We start from the raw sequence: 13,477 nt of genomic DNA on the forward strand, positions 1-13,477 counted from the left end.
GTGCATAAATGGTTGAACAAACTGAGATACATTTATAAGGCGAAGCACTTAACGGTGGCACATCATTAAATGGGGTAAGATACGGGACTCACTGAAGAATATGATTTGATTAACCACAGTTTATGATAACAATTGCTGCCATAATATTTATGCAAATTTTGACATCCTCCTCACTCCTTCCCTTTTTTCTTTTCTTTTGTAGGTTTCTTTAGAAAATTTAAAAACTTGAGGGGAGTTTCGCTTTTGTTCACTCCTCCATCACACACACAAAAATGGCAGGGGCAGAGTTCACAGACCCTATCAAGACATGCACTCTGTGCTTGCTGATTTTCAGTGGGAAATAATATGGGGACTGTCTCTTTGAAAATTTCCATCAAATACACATATTGAGTGCCTGCGTACTTTACAACTGTGTGGCCTCTTTGAAAATTGTCTCCTGAAAGATTGAATAGTGACTGGAGCTTGACATCTGGAGTAACGGTGTGCTGAATTCAAATCCCAGCTCTGCTGCCATTTCTCTGTGGCCCGCCTATGTCTTATTTTCCCAAGCTCAAACTGGAGAGAAATGCTAGAATGGCTGGGAGTGCTAAGACTGGAAGATGCTTTTAGATCCTCTCATTGTTATGTCACTTAGAAAAAGAGAAGTGTGACCCAAAGTTACCTGTATATCCTTGCATGCATTCACACCTGTAGTCATTCACCAGCTGAATGCAGTTCTGAGCCCCCCGGGTGTCACAGGGGTTTGACAGGCACTCGTTGACGTCCCCCTCACAGCGCTCGCCCACAAAGCCAGGAGGGCAGATACAGCTGTAGCCGCCCACTTTATCAGTACACTTCCCGTTGTTAAAACATTTGGGCTCCAGATTGATCGTGTCGAAAAATGGAGTGCAGTCATCAACATTGATTTCACAGTGAACACCTGGAAGGAAGATTTCCCAAGCATCATAGCAGGAACTCAGTAAATGTATGTGCTGTTCTGTGATATGTGAGACATCTCTTTGCCACTTCTCAAATGTGTTTGTACACTTGCCTTATATTTTCTTCTGATTTATGAAGCTTATTAAGCACTGAGGGCATAATTTCATGACAGGGAACCTAGTGAAATGTCCACAAAGCTGCCTTATACTGGCAATAAGTGCCCTTATACAACAGGCTCATACAATGACCGCCAGTAACATAAGAATAGCCATACTGGGTCAGACCGATGGTCCATCTAGCCCGGTATCCTGTTTCCAACAGTGGTTAATCCAGATCACAAGTACCTGGCAGAATCCCAAAGAGTAGCAAGTAGCACACAAATGATCACCTGCGCCAAAGGTATAAATGCAACTAATACCTTCCGTTCGCTTATTCAAACAATGTTATTATCACAGTTATACTACTGTAATGACATCTACCTAGGGAAAAAGGAATTGCTAATGAGGGAATTACAAAAACACAAAACACTGCTGCTCGACTGGTTTGTAAAGTCACCGAGGGCTCTGTTTACTAAGCCACGCGCTGTAGGTGCGTTATCGTTTTTAGCGCACGCTAACTAGGCACCTACACAGCACGTGCTAATTTTGTGCACACGCTAAAAACGCTAGCACACCTTAGTAAACAGGGCCCCCAAATTTGAAAAGGCGTCACCACTCCTCATTAGACTACATTGGTTACCTATTAAAGCTAGAATCGTTTCAAAACATGTACTTTCATTTACAAAATCATTTACAGGATGGCTCCAGACTATATGTGTGACGTGATAGATCTCCCAAATCGAAACTCAACTTTAACTGCAAGGGATTATATCATTCTACACTTCCCTAATTACAAAAATATCAAATACAAATCCACTCTTACTCAAGATTTCTCTCATTTAGGAACTAAATGGTGGCATTCTATCCCAAGAGAAATAAGACAATAACTTTCTGACCTTTCGCAAATTCTTGAAGGCTTTTCCTTTCAATAAATTCCTTCATTAGATGTTATACTCGGTTAAAGCCAAGAAGTTTCACCTCGCCACTACTTTTCCAAGAAAGTTCCTTTAACTCTTACAGTTTTCATAACATATATTATACATGAACTTGTACTGTTTATTACTTATGTAAGCCACATAGAGCTGAATAATTGTATTTGGATAATGTAGGATACAAGTATCAAATAAATAAATAAATATGTTCTTATATACGTTTTACAAATAAAATATGTGCATATATCACAGCTGTGCCCAAACCACGTTCCTAGACCGTCAATGTACCTGCTTCTTAGGCATACATGCTTGCGCATAATTGTATAACAGATATTTTCTAACAGCTTAACATCAGCAGTTTACAGCATGCTTCATATATGTTTAAAATGCACACTTAAAAAGCTTTCGTATAGCTAAGGATAGTATGCAGCAAATGTCTACAGTAGAAGATGAAAATTGTATTAAGAAATTTATAGTACTAGTATTAATACTTTATGGGTAGATTAAATTTAGTACTAGAATATACCAATGATTTTTGGTATTTACAAATTTTAGTATGCTTCCATTTAAAAAAACATGATCACATTCTAATTTTTTGCATTGTTGACAGTGAAACCATCTGGGCTCATTACCATACCTTGAGTTCCTCTGGGGCAGGAGCATTTGTAGGTATTAATGAGATCGATACAGGTCCCGCCATTCTGGCACGGGTGAGATAGACACTCGTTGATCTCTTCTGAGCAGTTAATACCATGATAGCCAGGAACACACTAGGAGGATATTGGCAAGAAAAGCTTAATTTACTGGGAGAATGGTGCTGCCATTATTATAAGACTGGGATTTCAAGTACTTCTGCTTGATTGATATTGTAAAGTTTTCATTAATATAACATTTAAAAAAGGAGTTTTCAATATACCATGTCTCTACTTTTACAAACATAAAGACCAACGAAAACCAAATAAATTATGCTAAATAATCCCACCCCATGTGACTAGGTACTAAAATTTCACCTCACTAGTTAAAGTTTTAAAACAAATTTTACTGCAAAAATGCTGCATCAAGGTCAATGAATTGCTCCCTCCAGCTTGTGGCATGGCCTTAATTTGAAAACAGTAGAAGTCTTAGATGCAGCCTCTTACATTTTTGTGACCTTGAGGAAAAGTGTGGTCTAAAAATGACATCAATTTCAATCCTATCTGCAATCAATGTGTGATCCTGATCAAATCACTTGCCTCCCACCCCCAGTTGTTTGTCTCAAAACATTGCTGGGGTCAAGGAAGGCTAATCCTGTTTGAAATCAAATTTTCATTTTGCTAAAAGTATGAGAGCAGCTGTTTAAAGGTGGAACTCTGAACGGTCATCATACCTCACAGGAGTAGCCTCCCAGATAGTCTGTGCATGTGGCTCCATTCTGACAGGGACTTGGAGAGCACTCATCAACTTGTTCTTCACAGTAGCTGCCAGTGTACCCCACCGAGCAGCGGCAGTAATGTGTATTACCCGTGTCCACACAGAAACCAGAGTTCCTACAGAGATTTGTGACATCAACATCTACAAAAAATACACAGAAAAATAAGTGGATGAAGGAATGTCCAACAAGATAGGCATATTCCTTGATAGTTGGGATGAGATCAAAGCAAAGATTTTTTACAGAAAGCTAACAGTACTGGGTTGTGTTAAGGAACACAGAGCCATGAATTGGGAGACTTTGATTCCATTCCCACTTCCATTATGTGACCTGCAAAACATCTAATCCCTTTGCACTCAAACTTACTACTACTACTACTACTACTTACCATTTCTATAGCGCTACAAGGCGTACGCAGCGCTGCACAAACATAGAAGAAAGACAGTCCCTGCTCAAAGAGCTTACAATCTAATAGACAAAAAATAAAGTAAGCAAATCAAATCAATTAATGTGTACAGGAAGAAGGAGAGGAGGGTAGGTGGAGGCGAGTGGTTACAAGTGATACGAGTCAAAAGCAATGTTAAAGAGGTGGGCTTTCAGTCTAGATTTAAAGGTGGCCAAGGATGGGGCAAGACGTAGGGGCTCAGGAAGTTTATTCCAGGCGTAGGTTGCTGCGAGACAGAAGGCGCGAAGTCTGGAGTTGGCAGTAGTGGAGAAGGGAACAGATAAGAAGGATTTATCCATGGAGCGGAGTGCACGGGAAGGGGTATAGGGAAGGATGAGTGTGGAGAGATACTGGGGAGCAGCAGAGTGAGTACATTTATAGGTTAGTAGAAGAAGTTTGAACAGGATGCGAAAACGGATAGGGAGCCAGTGACTTAAACAATATATCGCAGCAACATTTTACACCACTGCAGAAAACTGGTGGCCTTGTTTTAGAGGAAGCTCATGACCAGCATGTTTAAAGATAACAGAAAGTGACTTTGTCAGCGTAAGCCATCATTTTGTTTTGCTTTGGTTGAACTGTGGTCAGTGATGGTGATCTATAAGGGTAACATAACATAATTTCCATCAAGTGTTCTGCAGAAGGCAAACAGAAGGTTTTAATTTTACTTTGACAGAAGACTGAAAATAGTAAGTGTGATCACAGTTATGTTGGGTTACATCTATTAGCTTGCTATATGGATCATCAAAGAATAAGAAAAACGCAAAGCAACTGCCCTACCAGGGATATAGCTGGCATGAGATTTCAGGTTCTTGTTTCTAATAGTGCATTAGGTAAGACTAGGCAGTCGCCTGGGCAGCAAAGAGCAGCCACAGTGAGAGCAAAACAAAAGGTCCTGACAACCATGCAAACTCAAGGGGTACTTTTACAGCAGGGTGTCCTTTAAGTCAATGCTCACCCTGCTGTCTGGCAGCCACTTCGCAGGAAACATTGGGGATGTCGCAGTAGAGACCTGTCCACCCACTGTCACACTCACAGCGGTACAGGTTATTGGTTTGCCAGCATTTGCCTCCGTTTTTGCAGGGAGCAGAATCACACCACGGCACAAGGCTCTGGGGGAAGAGATTGAGAATGAGTAACTTGAAAAATAAAGAGATCAGAGATCTAAAAGAATTTTATACACTACACTATAACATTAAATCAAAAATGATGAACAAAGGATTGTCTTAATCTTTAAAGTACAATTTTGCCTGAAAGGAATATCCTGACATCTCTTGTGGGTCTAATAAGTCTAGACTCAAATCTGTAAATTACATGTGTATCTAGTAGACCTGCCCATGTATATGCTCCATTTGAAAATTCACCCTAAGTTATAGAACTGCAGCTATCATGTATGCAGGTAATTAACAATTCGTGATGCCTATTACCTATGTTTGTGCCAATATTCTGTAACGTGAGTATTTGGCGCCTATCTGTAGGTGCTAATTTATAGAATTTCCTTTCACCTGGGCTGGTTTTAGACATGGTGGGGCCCAGGCCAGAAATTGAGGGGGGGGGCCCTGATCCCCTTTCCTCCCCCTCCTCCTCCTCCTCCTCCTCCCAATCTTCCCACCTGCATCTCTTACCCTTCTCGCCACCGTGGTCCACCTTCCTCCCTTCCCCTGACCTTGTGGTCTTCTTTAAAAATGTATTTCCCTTCTCAGAGGGGCCCTGGCACAGCAGCCATCCTCACAAGCTGCCTCTGGCTGCCCCAAAGCTTTCCCTGTCTGCCTCTACCCAGGTGGAAACAGGAAACTGAGTGGAGAGTGGGGGGCAGCAGATCATGGCAGAGAGGGAAAGCTTCAGGGCAGCCGGAAGCAGCTTGTGAGGATGGCTGCTGCTCTGGGGCTCCTCTGAGAAGGGAAATACATTTTTAAAGAAGATCGGAAAGGTGAGGGAAAGGGAGGAGGGCATGGACTGTGGTAGGGAGAAGGAGAAGAGATGAATGGACTGTGGAGCCCCCTGGAGCTGTGGGGCCCAGGGGAGCTTGCCCTGTTTCCCCCCCCCCCCCCCACCCCCTCCTCTAGCCCTGCGTTTCACAGCTTGCATACTTTACACTCTCTCCGTGGAGATGATTTAACGTACATGTTTACTTTTATCTGCATAACCACCTGATATAGAAACCTAAATTATAAGAGTAGCTAGTATAGGCTGAGAAGTATGCACAAGGCTATGTGAGACACCTTACTGAAAATGTACCCCAGCACTTTTCACCACAGAAGCCCTCCAAGTGGTTCCAAACCCTTTCTGCAGTAAAATCAAAACAGAAAGTAGCTTGTAGCTGCAGGAAGAAGCAAAGTGAAAAGAAATGGTGTGGACATTTACCTGACAGTTCAGACCAGTGTATCCTTGGGGACAAGTACACTTATAGGTCCCGTAACTATCCTGACAGGTTCCACCATTCAGGCATGGCTTGGAATCACATTCATTAATGTCATGTTCACAGTAGCTACCCGTGAAGCCGGTCGGACATAGGCAGGTGAAGGTGTTGATGCCATCCATACAAGTGCCCCCATTAAAACAGGAGCTGTCATAAGGCAAAGAAAGCGTCAGGTAAATTTAGGCTCTAAAAAGCAGAGAATTACACACTTCCTCCTTTGGGGCAGTTTATACCAATAATGCAATGTGTATACTAAATATTGTCATATTACCAAATTGTAATAACTAGCGATAAGTATATCTGCTCCTGACTGAAAAGGATTGCTATAGTGAATGCAAATATTACACTTTCAGAATGGTAGAAGTGATATGGCCTGATTTGATGGCCCTGGCTCCTTAAGGAGAAAAGGTTTTTATCTTCTCTGCTTAATACAATACAATATAATTTCTTATATTCTGCAGTTACGAAAGATCAATTCTATGCGGAGAACCATAAGAAAAGCCAGTCATTACTAAGAAGTACAGAAAAAATAAGGACTAGTTATGATGACATCTTATCTATCAGGAAATCTCAACCACCATCCTCCCAAATGTTCTAAATAAATATGTCTTCAATAGTTTTCGGAAGGTCATTTGATTAAAATCTTTATACCTGTTGGTAAGCTATTCCACTCTTTAGCTGCCTGATATATGAAAACTGTAAAATTGTTTTATATTTCTTTATTCTTTATTTCACACCTCTAGTGCTCAGAAAATGATGAGATAAACAGTTTTTCTGATGTAATTTGTTACTAGTAGAAGGAAACATTAATAAGTGAGCCATATATTTACTTGCACTTGACCATATTGCATCTTGTGGACCAAAAAGAAAAGTTTTAAAAATAGTCCACACTTCTATGGGAAGCCAATGCAATCTTTGTAACAATGGGATAATTCTTTCAAATTTATGAGTATCACACAAAAGACAGGCTGCTGTATTTTTTTTGTTATTTTATTTATTTATTTATTTATTTGTGACTTATATCCCACATTTTCCCACACATGCAGGCGCAATGTGGCTTACATTTGTACCCTGTGCTTTCCCACTCATGGCAGGCTCAATGCAGCTTACATATTGTATACAGGTACTTATTTGTACCTGGGGCAATGGAGGGTTAAGTGATTTGCCCAGAGTCCAAGGAGCTGCCTGTGCCTGAAGTGGGAATTGAACTCAGTTCCTCAGGACCAAAGTCCTCCACCCTAACCACTAGGCCACTCCTCCATACTTTCTCTGTACAGCTAATATATAAAACATTAATCCAATTGCATTCCCAGTGTACCAAATATAGCAGAGCAGATGCCTACATTTAGGTCTCATTTGTCAAAGTTCCAAGGGTTGATAACATTCATTCAGTTTTACTGGTGGTTTTGTTTGAGGACAGTGTACTAAACAGTACAAAAATTCACAAATGACACTATGGGTCCCTTTACTAATATGTATTATAATTTAACAAAGGAATTAAAGCTATCTTGGCTGAATATTAGTGTTTAGTGACTAGCCTGGACACCAACTATGTTGCGTGACATCGTCGGTTAGTGTCAATATTCATTGGCTGACTGGCTAAGTTTATCAGCCACATAGACATCTGCATAGTCAGCTGATGAAGATCAGCTTAACAGGCTACGTTCATAGTGGCCATAAAATTCCCAGAAATTCAATGCTGGTCACTGGATACAGCCGACACTGAATTTCCGACGACCGTGGGAGTTAGCCGGACTGCTACCGGCAGTCGGAATATCAGCCCCATAGTATTCTGTAAGATACTGTCTATGTCCCACAAAAGCTTTGAAAGCACAAAAAAGTGGGAAATGGACCAATGACTCCAGAGAAACGGGAAATAAAATACCAAAGAACCACTTTATTCAATGACTCGACACAACTGAAACTGTGTTTCGGCCAGAAGGCCTGCTTCAGGAGTCTAAAAACAACAAATATTTAAAAACATCAATTCAAATAAAACAAAGATAAATATTATAACATAAAATGAAATAAACACATTAATTAAAAATATATTTCCCGTTTCTCTGGAGTCATTGGTCCATTTCCCACTTTTGTGCTTTTATTTTTACGTGGGAGTTTGTGTTCATCCACTTAGGTGGATTTCTCTCTCCCACAAAAGCTTTGTCCATAAGAGGAAATATATGGTATGCAACATAGTTGCATATTTAGAGCCTAGCACTCAGGCAGCATACTGGCATATACATGCAGATATACTAGTGTTCTAAACACTTATGCATGTAATGGATGCCTAATTGTTAGCGTCCAGTTTCTAGACTTGCCATTCATGTGTATTGCCCCAAATTCTAAATATTTGGTGCTTTAATTTCTGCACGGAAATCGAAGCGTATTCTATAACGATGCACATAACTTAACTGGTTAACTAGCTAATCAGTGCTGTCAATTGGATGTTAACAAGCAATATCAGCACTAACTGGCATTATGATTTATGCGTACAACTCGCTAAGTGTATTCTGTAAGTGCTCTGCACCTAATATAGGCATTGGGATTTACGCCAAGTAAAACACAGCCTAAATGGACATGACCAAATTCGGTTGTGTGGAGAGGTACTCGGTGTATTCTACATACCGAACGGAAATTTAACCCAATTCTATAAAATGTAGGCGTACCTTTGGGACTACACCTAGGCATATTTTTTTCTGCATGGATTTTTCAGGTGCCATACACAGAATCTATCTCATTGTCTCTGAATTAACTATATGGTGAGATGCTGAGCACAACCATCAACAGATATTACAGAGGCTTTGCAGTTATGGCACCTTAATTTTGGCCACTTATGCAAGATAACTGCAAAATTTTAATCTGCTTTAGTAATAGGGACTCTACATGCATTAAAAACAGCAATAGTGTGTGCAATTTGGTGCACAATAGCATATCTTAGTTTGAAGAAACGGAAATGAGTCAGTAGAAACCCTGAACATGTATTGGGCATATGGTTGTATGTGCACACACATAAATATACCCATCCCCTCTCTTAGCAAATCAATATATAAATTTCAAAAGATTAAGATAGTTCCCGTTTCTCCATGGAGTTGATGAACATGTGGTGTTACCTCTCAGTGCAGTCTGGAGTATTATTTTCACAGTGGATACCACTAAACCCACAGGGGCAGGTGCATGTGTAGCTGTTGACACAGTCAGTACAGTTGGCACCATTCTTGCACGGGTTGCTGGCGCACTCATTGATATCCTCCTCACACCTTGGACCCCGGAATCCTGCCAGACAACTGCAGAAGAAAGTGCTGATACCATCGGAACAGGATCCACCATTCTGACAAGGGTCTAAAATATAAAAAGGACAAGCAAGAAAGTGGCTGTGAAATCAACTCTTAAGTTACAGGTGCAAAAAAATACCATGAATACCATGCAAAATATCAGACATGGTAAATTCTACAGCAGTCTTCTAGCAGATTACAAGTCCTCCAGATATCCTTACTTCTCCATTTTTACTATTAAGGTCAGCTTAATGACTAGAAATACCCAGTATCCTTAGCCGCTGGTCACCAAGAACCTGGGTTATGAAATCTGGAATGTTGTGTAGCCAATTCAGTGGTTAGATGAGCTGAACTTTCTATGCCTTAGAATTAAACAATAGGGGAACAGCAGTCCTTCCTGTCATGATTACCTTGCTTCTGAGAGGTGTGGTTGAGTTGTCTGGGAGGAGTTGGTGGCAGTGTCTGATATCATCAGCCACCACCAGAAGGACCCTTTGGGGTGTATAAAAGCAGTTCTGACACTGCCGAAGACTGGAATAGCAGTCCTACCTGCCAGAATCCTCTTGCTTCTGAGAGGTGTGGTTGAGTTGCCTGGGAGGAGTCAGTGATGGTGTCTGATGTCTCAGCTGCCATGGGAAGGACCCTTGGAGTGTATAAAAGCAGTGCTGACACTCACCTAAGTACTACACACTATATTATAAGGTAGTGTGTAAGTGCTTTAGCACGTAGCTGCAAGGGGGTATACACGTGGGGAAAGCATGGGAGGGACATGGGCGTGTCTCCAATTTTTTCACATAACTTATTTCAGAATACTATCAGTTACGTGTATAGCATGGAACATAGTAACACTGTAAGAGACAGAGAAGATAAAGACCTGATTGGCCCATCCGATCTGCCGAACAGTCACATTCATTATCAATTGATGATTAAATCAACAATGAATGTGATTGACCTGGTGTAAATGATGCTGACTGGTGGAACACAGAGATGCCATTATAGAATTGGCACTCAGCTACAGAATTGCCCCTTTAAGCCAGATTCTATATATGGTGCCTAAAAAATCAGCGCAGAAAAGACCCCGCGTAAGCGGTATTCTGTAAGCCACACCTAAAGTCTGGTGCGGTTTATAGAATAAAGCTTAAGCAAAGAGGATGCATGAAAATTTAGGCACTGAAATTGCTTCAACAAAAACACAGTGCAAATGCCTGCGTGTAAATTTATGTGCAGAGCACCGTTTTTCTATAATTACGCACATAACTCAAAATCATGCCCCCAATCCAACCTGAAATGCCCAAGACCCTCCCATTTCTGAGCCCCCTATTTTGGGCCACATGTACATTTTTGGCATGGATCCTGTGCCTAAATTTACACACAAAAATCCCAATTAAATCTAATTAGAGCAATCTAAATAATTGCTTGTTAAAAAGTCAATTATTGGCACTAATTGGCTCATCAAATTGTGCACACAAATCGGGAGCATGCCTCAATTAGTGCATGCAATTTTTGGCGACTTTTATAGAATTAGGGGGTTAGTGTATTCATTCAATTATATATTGAAAAAAAAAAGCTTTCAATAGAAAATAATTTGCATTGTTTAAGTGGAGTCAGTCACAGTGCAGGAATTCTTCCCACCTTTTTATAATCCAGCACAGAAGATACTTGATGCAGCATTTCCCCAATACTAGGCATATGTTGTATTGCATTTCAATTTAAAATAACAAAATAACAGACAAAAATCTTGTAAAGCCATGAAAAGAAGAAAATCTTGATGCTTTGTTCTCTGGCTTTTGTTATATTTACTAAAGATAGTTATGTGCACAGAACAGCAAGGTTAATGTAACACTGCAGAAATTTTAAGTTAAAATATAACATTTACAGCCTATAGTAGCGTCAATCCTCCGTTTTGATATGTGTCTACGTAGGTTGCTATTCAAAGCCGGTGTACTGTATAACTGCCCTATCCATCAGGCTGAAAAGCCATCTGAACGGCCTGATAATATCTGTATAATTAAGAGGCAAAGGGAGGAGCGAGGGTTGAACAAAAGCTATCTGGATAGCAGCAATTTTCAGCCACTATCTGGATAAGTTTATAAGTTTAGGCCTAAACTAAATGTATAGTGCTGACACGACTGCAAATTAGGTAGTCAACGCTGCTGAATATACATATTCATTTAAACACCGATGGCTAAATAAATGTGGTCACTGAATATCGACCTCATAATTTTTTAATACTTTGATTAAAAGAGACATCTTACCTAACACGGTCAAGGTTGATGTGGTCTAATGGAAGACAGTCATGCAATCAATACACTCACGATTTTTTGCCTTCAATATGGCTGTTACCCTCCAATCTACCTTATAGTGGTGTAGGCGGGAATTGTTCAAAGTGTAATAAAATTGCATTACAGAGTGCCCTCCACCAACCTGCAGCCTCTGCTCCATCCTCCTCTATTTCCAAAAAACTAAAGGATCAACGCTTCTCTGGTTCATATCATCATTAACCACACGTCTATAAATGAATACAATGCACAGGGTATTCTGATTGCCTTCAGCACTAATTCTTCCAGTGATTCTTCATTTCATGTTTATGTTAGCTCACTGTGAACTGGTTGAGTTGCACTCACTTGGCTGGCAGTCATTGACATCGGTTTCACAGTTGCGGCCCGTGTAGCCATCCACGCAGTTACACCTGTAACTCCCTGCTGTGTTCACACACCCTGCACCATTGCGGCAGGGGCTTATAATGCACTCATTCATGTCTATCTCACATGTTTGACCTGGTGAAAAACAGAGCAGAGTATGTTTGGGTTTGTTTTCTATCCTGCAGTGTAAACCGTGTAGTAACTTGTCTGTCCCCAGCTCTAAGCAGGCCCTAGGTCTCTGTGGCAGACACCCCACCCAACAGGGCCAATTCAACTTATGGACCAGGTGAGGCACTGGCTCAGGGTACCACTGATAAAAGGTGCCAAAATCCTGGTCTAGCATCTTTCTCTTCCTTTCCCTCCATCCCTCTGCCTGCCTGCAGTTCAGTATCCACAGGATAGGGGAAAGGGAAGAAATAAGAGATGGCAAACTAGGATTCTGGCATCCTTTATCACCAGTGTGTGTGTGGGGGTGGGGGGGGGGGGGGGAGTTGAGAGAAGTAGATACTGGATTGCTGGTGGGGGAGGGGAAAGAGTAGAAGCAGAGATACTGGATTGCGGTGTGGGGGGGGGGGGGGGGGGGGGGAGGAGAACAATACAAAAGTTGGCTCAAGATGCAAGAGTCCCTTGAGCCAGTCCTGCCACCCAACATCATTGGCTGAAAACTAAACCCAAGAGATATTTCAGGTTATGAAATTCCTGTACAGAATACTTCCTGCACACTGCTCTAACAGATATGAAAAGGACTGAGGTATAAAAGCCCAATGGAGAGAGAAAATTTCTCATGCTGAGTGCAAAATAGCCCATCTTGGGTTTACAGTATAAAGGAACTCAAATTCCCATCCCTACCTATCCCACCCGTATTCAGTAGCAGATTCACATTCAGGAATTTTATTGGCAGGACAAATTTGTTCATTTGTTGCCTAGATTTGTATGTCCGCTGTCAGTTGTAAGCATTCTGGGGGTAGGAACTGCATCCTTCTGTGCTACCCAGACATTTTCATTCTTATTGCCTGTTTCTTGTATACTTTGTACAATCCATGCTAGACTCTGCTACTCTCATTTGTCCAGATCTCCACATATTTCATAAATAGTTTGTCCAATAGGTCCATGTGCTCATTCTAGCGCGGCAAATCAGGGTCAGACTGCGGCACATACCTTGCCATCCTGTTGGACACTGGCACGAAAAGCTCTCGTAGTCTTCGGATTCCTGGCATGTACCTCCATTCTTACAAGGACTTGAGGTACAAGGAGCCAGCACTGTGTCACAGGTGGTGCCTGAAATTACAAACACATCCATAAATAATCACAACCAATTAACCACAGTCGCTGCAATGCACAGT

General features: G+C 41.2%; 1 protein-coding gene across 1 annotated transcript in view; it reads right to left on the reverse strand.

Annotated features, from left to right (window-relative positions):
• NOTCH1 (notch receptor 1) overlaps nucleotides 1-13,477 on the reverse strand; it is a 160,472-nt gene that overhangs the window by 22,790 nt on the left and 124,205 nt on the right. Inside the window, exons 16-23 of the mRNA XM_030207641.1 lie at nucleotides 13,293-13,412; nucleotides 12,117-12,269; nucleotides 9,331-9,559; nucleotides 6,166-6,367; nucleotides 4,760-4,913; nucleotides 3,315-3,499; nucleotides 2,586-2,718; nucleotides 662-919 (exon numbers count right to left, since the gene is read on the reverse strand). Coding sequence (XP_030063501.1) covers nucleotides 662-919; nucleotides 2,586-2,718; nucleotides 3,315-3,499; nucleotides 4,760-4,913; nucleotides 6,166-6,367; nucleotides 9,331-9,559; nucleotides 12,117-12,269; nucleotides 13,293-13,412 — 1,434 coding nt within the window. The remainder of the gene's footprint in view (nucleotides 1-661; nucleotides 920-2,585; nucleotides 2,719-3,314; nucleotides 3,500-4,759; nucleotides 4,914-6,165; nucleotides 6,368-9,330; nucleotides 9,560-12,116; nucleotides 12,270-13,292; nucleotides 13,413-13,477) is intronic.

This window comes from Microcaecilia unicolor, chromosome 6, assembly GCF_901765095.1.
Source record: "Microcaecilia unicolor chromosome 6, aMicUni1.1, whole genome shotgun sequence".
Taxonomy (NCBI): domain Eukaryota; kingdom Metazoa; phylum Chordata; class Amphibia; order Gymnophiona; family Siphonopidae; genus Microcaecilia; species Microcaecilia unicolor.